Raw genomic sequence first — 10184 nt, forward strand, 5'->3', positions numbered from 1 at the left:
ACTGACGGAATGGACTTATTTGTTACCGTTTGCAAACCTCGGGGGTACACAAAAATTTCCAAAACTAGGGGGTGAAAATATCCTTTCGTCAAACTTCAAGGGTGGTATGTGTAAATTTCCCTTATAAAATTTGTAAAGCAAACCAAGCATTGTTTAAAGACATAATAGGTTGAACAACTATAATCAATTCGCAAACCGCAAAGATTCATTCAACTGAGTAGCATGCAAAACCAGATTTGATATAAGGAACTGAGTAATATGAGGTTAAAATGTTTTCATTGTCACATCAGTGGAATAATATACATTAATTTAAGAAATAAATGCTATTTCATGATGAAAAGGTCATCAATGATGCATCGAGTGTTATATCATATCTTAAAATAATTAATTTATGTCATGAAATAGAATCGCCTGGGTTGCTAACGCAATTTGACTTGCTGTAAGTTCTCACTGAGAAATCCATCTTGTGATGAATGTCCAATACTTTGATTGCAAATGGTTCGCTCAGTGATTCCCTTGCTGTATGCTTTTCTCAACTTCAATGATCAATCTTAGAAGAAGAAACAAAAGGAAAGCAAAGGACGCAGAATGTTGACTTTCAGATTAAACAAAATATTGCATCCTAGTTCTTGAAGATGTTAAATAAATAGCTTAATGAATCAAACATAGAACTACAATACTTCCTGGCTTTTCCACACATCCATCTTAACATCATTGTTTCAATTCTCAAGCTCTCAGCAACACTCATTTTATAAACAATGCCATTGTCAAGTCTGCCCAAAATTCTGCCACATAAATCATTATTGCTCTTATAGCTGTCTCAACAAAATCTCAATTTTGGCTTTAATGGACTGCATTAGTTACACAGTACTCCAGGAGGCACCCCTTCGCATCACTTCACTGGTAATCCCCACAATAACAAGTTCCATCCTTGAAATGGTGAAAGCGACTAGCATCCCTCACAACAGTTACCCGTGCAGTAACCAAGGCTATCAACATAATCACCTCATGACAATCGGCACACTTCGTTATGTGGATGCACACTGGTTGTGCCATGTGGCAGCCAAATGGGGCTGAAATTTAGTAGACCTCAAGGTCCCCTATTCACATGTCAAGTTTCAGTCGAAACAAAATTTGTCATGTAGCAAAATAAAGCCTTGAAAATTTCAATACTATCAAAAGGGTTCATGGACCATAATGGCATACATGGACATACATGAGGAGAATAAATTATTGACTTAGAGCTTTAGATTTCACATGTGCCAAATCTATATCCAATGACCATAATTGCCACATCATCTTTCCATGTGGCACAACAAGGTGTGCAGTCCACGTAAGAAAATATTGGTGGGTGGTCCAGAGATTTATTTTCCTATTTCTAAAATAAAGATTTTGCTAGTCAGTCCCATATTTATAGTTTTTCTTAAGTAGAATTTGGCTGCTACACTCTTCCTTAACACATTCTTTAAATCCAATCTTCCTGTTTGGGACAAGCATGAAATCTGGCTCCTGTTGCTATCTCTCTGATAGCACAATCTTTTTGTCGTTTTTTCCTTGAATTGTTTCATTTGCTCTAAAGAGCCATGGTTCAGATTTCTTTGAGATTGGTGCAAAAGTAAACTACTGCTCCAACTCCCTATTCTAATACAATGTTATGGTCTCTTATGCAACAGAAGTAGCCACTAACTCATGAGAGATAGAGCGAGAGTTAATTAAGTCATATCGTCCAGCCAATGAGACACCTTTTTCTACAGGACAAATAATCACCTTATCAAAATCCCTGATTCATAGTCCCTACCACAGTTTTCAAAATGTTATACACAGCAAAATTAAAATGCAAAGCTCATGAAAGAGGTAAAGAGGCATTGACATGGGTATGAAAACAATGAGCTAATTTCTGGTTGGGAAAAAAGATTATGTTGGAAACTCACCTACTTTCAAGAGTTAAAAAGGAAATTTACACTGTTGCAGCACTCTCTTCCCACAATTTCTTTCTTGCAATCAAAACTCTTTCTTCCCGGGAGGAAAGAGCATCAATCCTTGGTTCAACTTCTAATAACCAGCCATCCCACCGTAAGGAAGTCAAGAACTTGCGCACGTAATTTATAATGGAAGATTTATCCCTGATGATGAAAAATCCATCAGGCCGCAGAATCCTGTCCATTTCAATGAGTAGATCCTCAACACTACAACCATGGTCCTCTATCTCTGAAAATATGGTCCAAGCATGAAGTAGGTCATAGGTGCGAGGGTAGGTAGAAAATGATTCACACCTGTAGTTGTAAACTGATGGTTAACAACAGCCTGAAGAACAGGAAAACAAGTAACATATCTAAAAATAGGAAACTTCTGGTTGGTAGAAAAATGAAGCTGCTCTTCCCCAAAAGTGTGAAATGAGGATAAATAAACTGCATTTCTAATGCAACAAAGTTCAAGTTATAACCATGTTCCTACTTGGACTAGTAAATCACCAATTGACTGATTCATCTGAATGCTGCAGCTTGAATTGGGTGGTGTTCTCGATGCAAAAGCACAGTCCTTTGAGTCTTCTCTCCACAGCAGTGTAGCCAGGTCATTCGGATCGCCAGCTGCTAGCCCTGGACGATCTGAACCGAGGCATCAAGTTTTGACTATTCTCAGGCGCAAAACCATTCCCTAGTTGATAGATAACCCAGTATGAATACTGAATAGCTTAACTAAGGTAATTTAAACCTCAACTATATGGAGGGTGGAATTAAGATTGGAAGGCACAAGAAACTCAATGTCTTAAACTTCTGATAAAGGAAAAAAAAAGAAACAAATGGTTCCTGCAGTGGCACAATTTGCTATATAGATTTCAGTGTTCTGGGCTGCTAACGCAACTTGAGTTGCAGTAATTTCCCACTGACAAATCCATGATAAATGCCCAATACTTGATTGCAAATGGTTCCTACAGAGGCATAGTGCCTCCCTTGTTGTACACTTTTCTCAACTGCAATAACTAATATTAGAAAAGGAAACAAAAGGAAAGCAAAGGACACAGTATGTTGATTTTCAGACTCTCCAGAGTCCAGACACATTACTGTATCCTAGCTCTTGAATGTGTTAAACAAAGAGCTCAATGAATCAAACATAGTGTTAAAGAATACTTGTGTACCGTGGGGTCCACTTTATTTTTCTTTCTTACTATCTACCACGATAGGGTGAGTGTCCCCATCGTGGTCCTGTTAGTAGTTAGCCTTATCTGATTTGTTTCCTAGTTAGGATTGTCTATCTTCTATTGTTCTCTATCTAGGATACTTACTTCTATTGTAATTGTGCTACTTTTGTTGGTTATAAATAAAGAGACTGTGGGAGACTGCAGGTATCGATTAACACTGTTTTTCTCCCACAACATTGTTTTCTTCTTCCATCAATCTCTCTTTTTTCTTCTTGTTGCTACTGGTTTGTTAAGCTTAAGTACTGTTACACATAGAACTACAATACTTCCTGTCCTTTCCACACATCCATCTCAACATCCTCGTCTCAACTCTCAAGCACTCACATACACTCACTTATGCACAACACCATTGTCAAGTTTGCCCAAAATTCAGCACATAAAGCATTAATGCTCTTATAAGCTATAGCTGTATTAAAAAAATTTTAACATTTGGCTTTAATGGACTGCTTTAGTTACATAGTACTCCCAGAGGCACTCCTTTACTTCATCCACCCAGCTCAGCTCTTCAAACTGTTTGTCCTTAATTATGAGTGAACCCAGAAGATGAAAATTGTTACTCTTCATTTCAACCCTGTTTTACAAAAATTGCAGTCCATATATTCATTTTTAGTCTGTTTATCTTAAAACCTTTTGATCTTAACGGGCCATTTACCCTCTGTCCATTTCTCTCTCTCTCTAAAATAAACTCTAAAATATGGAAGAGTTTTATTGCCAAAATAAGAAATCAAGTACAAGATAACAAGGGTCAGAGAGGACCGCTTAACTCAAGGGTCAAAGAGGACCACTTAACTCAAGAGTCAAAGAGGATCACTTAACTCTATTGATGCAGCTCAAGAATAAACTTGAAAATATAGAGGAATTCTATTGCCAAAATAAGGAACCAAGTACAAGATAAACAAAGGTCAAAGAGGACCTATTCTGGGGTCACTTGAGGACTCACGCAATCCAAGTGTGGGACTCACTCAGGCACAAGAGGACCTCAAACTCAAATGGGGACTCACTCACCACAAGAGGTTACATTGAACTCAAATTCTTCTTCTCACTGTTATTCTATGCTTCACAATACAAATGTATATAGGGGAAGGAAGAACTAGCCGTTGGAAAAGAGCCGCTGGAATATTGTTGAAAATATAGCCGTTGGAAACGTCTTGGAAAAAGTGCATGGGTGATAGTGGAGTGGGCATTATATGTTCATCATCATGACTCCATCACTCTCTCTCTCTCTTCCCTCTCCTCAATAATCTTAACTTGGAATCTACTCTTCCAAACAGCATATATGGGATTGCATCCTGCATAAGTCTACTCAACATATATTTATATGGGACAAACCTCCCCAAGACCATCAAAATATTTATCAGTGCCCCTTTTGACCTTAATCATGCTGTCAACATGCCAAGGGCATTTGATCACTTGACAAAATCAACGAATTCCATTGATACAATATGCAATTAACTCTTCATACACAGACACATTCTTTATAAGATCACATTTAATGCCAGGGCATTTTGATCATTTGTAAAGCGATCTATCAATCTGTCTAGTACATGGATGAACCCTTCCTGGATTAAGACGATTTTTATTGGATTTGATTTTGACCCCAATCACACCATTGGCATGCCAAGATAATTTTGGTCATCCTCAATTATTGAGGGCCTTTAATAACGCCCTCTTCAAAATTATACCAAAACTGAATGTGTTGTTAATATGGCTTCTCAAACGGCTCATTAAGGGGCTTAAATTCAAATCTCACCCCCAGTAAAATAATAACATAATGACAATGAAGACGTAGATATTGTAGGAAGGATTTTGATCCCCCTCAGTGACTTTTAAACATCAGATTGGAACCTAATTTAAACCACATGAATCCCATCTAACACCAATCTAATGGGAAAGAGTGGCCCCTCATGAGAGATCCCGACTTTTTCAGGAATATTAAGTTTGGGGGAGGCAGAGATTGACCTTGGAACTAAAAGGATTTTAAGGGTAGTCAGTGAGAAGAGGTAGAAATCAAGGGGGACATGCCACCGTACGCAACAAGCCGGTAAAGATCAGTAGAGTGAGCCTACAAGTGAGAAAACTTAGGAAGAGAAAGAGAGAGAGCACTATCCCTAGTGAGTATATATATAATGATAAATTTTGTGAATTCTATATATTGATGAAGCAACTATTTGAGAGAAAGAAAATATGTGAGAGAAAGCACACACTATTCATGTGAGTATATATATAATGATAAATTTTGTGAATTCTACATACTGATGAAGCAACTGTTTGACATTATTGAGATTTGTAACTTATATTGTCAGCATCATCATCAAGATGGGATCAACTCTGTATTCATTTACTATGTTCTAGATGATGAAAAGTCCTATAAGATACAAAAATCCATAAACACAAAACAGAAACCAGTCAAAATGCATACCAGTCATGAACAGTTCCAATTAAGCCTCGATCATAAATAATCTTCAATTTGCTAGAGTCGTTTACAGGAGCAACATTCATCACCCATACATCTTTCTCTTTCAGGGCAGCTGCAAAGCCACCAAGGTTTGACTTCATGTCCATAATGTTTCTAAAAGAATTCTTTTGTATTACAGATTTCATCTGCTTCCAGTAGTCAGACACTCTCAAATGCCAAATTGCCTGCAGTATATGAAAGGAAAGCATGTAAGCATGAGTCTCTGAAGTAACTTATCCAGAGGACTGATAACAAGAAAGAAAGAAAAGCATTTAAGCAATAGATGCAGCTCAGAAATTCTGAACTCACTGTGTCTTCTTGATATTCCTCAGAACTAATACCAAGTTCTTTCAGACGAGGGGGTGCAGCAGTAAGCCTTCGGGGCCATGGTAACAGCCCGCTGCCTCGTTCCCTATGCATATCTGCTGTCCCAAGTAAGATTAAGAAAAGAATATTGGGGTGGGGGGGGGGGTAGACCTAATAAATCATTACATTACATATTTACAATAATGATCGACATTACATCCACAGAAAAAGCTATTTATGAGGGAGAAAATGATGATTCTAAGTTAAGTACTATTGCCCCTTCCCCCCTAGACCCAGAATAGGTTTCCAATACTTCCCAAAACAACATCAACTGAAAATGACATCTAAACAGATATTTTCCCCATGTGAAATGACAAAAATAGCTAAAAACAATAAGAATTGAGAAAGATTAAAAGCCCCCCCCCCCCACACACACACACACACAAAAATCAAACCTTTAGAAATCAGGAAAAGAAAGTTTTGAATCTATCTGATGAATCAAAATAATAATTAATATGAACCCTATAAACCTTTACTACAACCAAGATATAGATGGACAAGATAGCAGCTCATGGACAGAGACTATTACAGAGTTGATTACTAAGCACAACAAGAACATATCATATTGGTAGATCTCAAGTTGATCAATATTTGACCCTTGACAAAGAAACATAAGAGGATTCCCTCTTAAATTTGCTTCTAACCCCCTCCCACAAAAGAAGGCCTAAAATCACCAAACCTTATCCTAGCTTGATTCGTGATTATAGATCAAATGAAATAGAGTACTTTAAGAATAAAACAGATCAATCAGTTGCAAATTGAACTACAAATTCTAATTTTAGATTAGAGGGCAATAATCCTGTTCATGCATCTTTATGACTTGTCTTTGTCATGAACCTTGGAGTTTTAGATTATTAATTACCCCAAAAAAAAAATTTGCATTAAATTGAAAAACATAATCAATTTGGAGGAGAAAACTGGAGGGTCAAGGTTTATGGTAGATGACCTGTAGATCTACAAATACATTTAGTTCATGCCTAAAATGTTACCATTCAGGTGGGCAAGAGAAAACCAAAAAAAAAAAAAAAACAGTTCAGATCATCAATTGACTTACGTTTTACTCCTCTAAGATCTAATGCAAAAGAGACCTTTTCTAGAACCTACATTAATGTGCACCACAGGTGGGTCAAGGCATGCCTATACCCAAACCTAGCACGCCATGATTAGCTCATCCTTCCTTCCCACACTGCACATTTTCATTACTAAAGCAGAACATCTACCTTTAACGTGATGAGACTCAATTTATTGATTACAAACATCTGTAGATGTAAATTTCAGCGTTCAAGAAATGTGACATGCTAATGGTACTTACTTGCTGAGTAGGGTGTGATACATGCATTCAGAGATACATTCCAGGAGGCATCTGGGTCATCTCCAGAGCTACACAGAGGAGGTCGAGTCTGAGGATCTCTCTTCAAATAGCAGCTGTTACTCAATGGCTTGGCCCATATAACAGTCTGGTCTCTTTTTGAAACAATTCTCCAGCACATCCTTCTGAGGAGATCACTCATTGCGTTCCAGATTCTTCGGTTGGCCTCATCATGGGCATAGGCTTCAGGAGAAGAGTACACAAAATAGCCTCCAGGCCTTAGCAACCTATCCAGTTCTAACAAGAGAATCCCATCTCTCTCAAGCCAATCTATCCTACATCGGGAACAATGAGCTAGTTCAAATGAACGACTTGGATAAGGAAGCCTTTTTGTTCCCAATACAGCAAGGGCTGAAGGGATTCCCCTCTCCAATGCAAACTGTATTTGATTCTCATGAACATCATTTGGTGCAATGGACATGGCTATGATGTTGTGTGAAAGAAGGTAGGCCCCAAAACTAGCAACCCCACAACCAACGTCTAATACATTCCGTATGTTTCCACCATTGTTGAGTTTGTCACCAGGGAACTTAAGCATCTGCTTCCACAGGAGAAATGAAAAATGTGACAGCTAAAAATGAAAGAAGACAAAACAGTGTCAATGATAAGAGAAGGAACCAGGGAACTTTCATATACCCCAGCAAGTGCAGCGATGTACTTATTCGCCCCATCATGAAAATGAGTCCCCCCACCAGGAAAATTTATCTTGTCCCCATTCACCACCATCCAGTTCTGATCAGATTTCTCTTGTGCCAGATGCGTATGTGGTATGTTTGCCTTCCATACTTCATCCCTGCTAGCCGGCCATCTAATAGGGATCTGAAACTCTAATGCCAGCTAAATTGGAATCGAAACTAACCGAAGCCAAATTAAATTAAATTATTCTGAATAATCAAACAATGTTTACATGCAGAAACAAGTACCAACCTTATAACCAACTGGGGGAGGAATGAGGCAATTGTAACGGCGTTCAGGTGGTGGACAGTGGCGTTCATAGTGTTCCATCAAGGTCAAGTTTAGCTTCCATTTCAGTTGGTAGATTAAATTTCTATCCAAGCAAGGAATTAAATCTGAGAATTCCATATCACATACCTGTAAAATGTCAAGTAATAGCCACAACTTAGAAAAGAAAAAGAAATTAACAAAAAAAAAAAAGCTGGGACACATACAGGAATGCTCTTGGGGACGTCTGAATCTTGGTCATCAAAGACATCATCAAAGTCATCGTTGTCCCTTTGGAGGAACCTACTATAGAGAGGGTCGGTTCCATCTTCGCCACCACCGCCTTCGTCGTTGGAGCGTGGCAGAGAAGAAGCAAGCAAAGAAACATAATAGAAACAGAGACCCGCAGAAACAATGAGACAGATTAGAACATAAGAGAAGAAATTCCTACTATACAAAAGCTCGATCCTGTGCTTCATTTCTAGATCTGCCCTGCCAATGAGATGTTCAAGCAATAGTCAACTAACAAAACCCTCGAAAGGAAACGGATATTGTAAGAAACAGGGATCAAGAAGGTGTGAGACTATTTCTTTCTGAGCTATTGCTTTTTGGCGCGTTTCAATTCCTTCAAGAGTTTCTGCCTTGAGACAGTGTAGTTTATAGAGGAAGATGGACAGCTCTGAGCTCGCAGATAGAGTGTGAGTTTGCATTTGCAGCGACGGAGATGGCAACGAGCACAGTTCCAGTGCGACATGAGTGACCAATTTGGACCGGAGTTTCCGCATAAATGGGTCAGTTTAGACTATTGCAGAGTTTTTAGTGAAGACCTAAGTGACTAATTTGGACTGGCGTTTGCACTTAAATGGGTAAGTCATAAGTGGGGTCTATAAGTCTAATACTCACCCACAAATCCAAATCCATAATTGGGTGGTTCGTCTGGTTCCATCCCTTTCTTTAGTCTCTTTTCTTGGCTTTTGTGTTTGTTACTGCTACGCTTAATTGTTTACTACAATTATTCGGATTCTGTGTCCGTGCCTGGACATTACTGTAATAAGAGAGAGGAATTGCTACGACGCCACAGTAGAGTTTGGTAGTGACGAATTAAATTATCACCGATCAATAAGACGACGACGCGTGGTATAGAGTGTATGGGATTTGTGGGATGTGAGAGGGTGTGCATAGGAATCTACACAATGATATACTGATATGTTCGACCAGAATTGAGTAGTTAAGGCTTGAAAATCAATGGGGGATAAGGGTGTCAAAACTAAACCGAAACCGACAGACCGTTTAGTTAAATGATCCGGTTATGGTTTTAGAAATGACATTGTTTATTTAATCGATTTGATTCGATTTAGGCCAATTAATCCAATAATTTCAAACCGTATAATTCAATTAAAATCGATTATAACCAAACTGCCTAACTGTTTAAAAACTTAACAAATTTTTTTATTTTTATAAAAAAAAAATCAAATCCTAGCAAATAACAACTAGTAAGCAGTCATGTTTCTTCATTAATGAATTCTTTTTTCCAAAAAAAAAAATCACTAATAACTTAGTAAGTAATAAGTAATAACTATTAATTAATAACTAGTATTAATAAAAGAGTAGAAAATGTGTACAGAACCATCTAACCAAAACCGTGTAAAACTGTAAATAACCATTTAATTGAAAGCGTTTAACCGAAATCGTTTACCAAACAATCCAGTTAAACGGTCTGGTTACGATTTCTACCCTCAAACAGTCAAAATAAACTGAACCGAACCGTTTAATTGAAACCAGACCATTTAACGCCCTTTAACGAGGGATATGATTTGAGACAAAGAAAGTAAATGTAAAAGTTTGATTTGGTC

The 10184-nt window shown here is 37.9% G+C and overlaps 1 protein-coding gene across 2 annotated transcripts; it reads right to left on the bottom strand.

Moving 5' to 3' along the window:
• Window positions 1–1877: 1877 nt before the first annotated feature.
• Window positions 1878–8854, bottom strand: LOC122671533 (probable methyltransferase PMT9). 2 transcript variants are annotated; one of them, XM_043868808.1, is made up of 7 exons: window positions 8559–8854; window positions 8317–8481; window positions 8026–8208; window positions 7333–7927; window positions 5964–6076; window positions 5619–5839; window positions 1878–2273 (listed from the first exon to the last, which is right to left on the bottom strand). In XM_043868808.1, the coding sequence occupies exons 1-7, from the start codon at window positions 8808–8810 to the stop codon at window positions 1958–1960; spliced, it is 1845 nt and encodes a 614-aa protein (XP_043724743.1). In that variant the 5' UTR covers window positions 8811–8854; the 3' UTR covers window positions 1878–1957. The 2 variants fall into 2 exon arrangements, with proteins under 2 accessions (XP_043724743.1, XP_043724744.1); XM_043868809.1 differs by having other exon boundaries at window positions 8317–8437; window positions 8559–8597.
• Window positions 8855–10184: the final 1330 nt, after the last annotated feature.

This window comes from Telopea speciosissima, chromosome 8, assembly GCF_018873765.1.
Source record: "Telopea speciosissima isolate NSW1024214 ecotype Mountain lineage chromosome 8, Tspe_v1, whole genome shotgun sequence".
In the NCBI taxonomy this organism is placed as follows: domain Eukaryota; kingdom Viridiplantae; phylum Streptophyta; class Magnoliopsida; order Proteales; family Proteaceae; genus Telopea; species Telopea speciosissima.

Excerpts from the sequence above, each read along its gene's own strand:
- LOC122671533 (XM_043868808.1), bottom strand. The coding sequence starts at position 8,810 with ATGAAGCACAGGATCGAGCTTTTGTATAGTAGGAATTTCTTCTCTTAT. Across the intron at positions 8,482-8,558 it reads ACGTCCCCAAGAGCATTCCT|GTATGTGATATGGAATTCTC; the intron begins GTATGTGTCCCA and ends GACATTTTACAG. Across the intron at positions 6,077-7,332 it reads TATCACACCCTACTCAGCAA|ATATGCATAGGGAACGAGGC; the intron begins GTAAGTACCATT and ends TTGGGACAGCAG.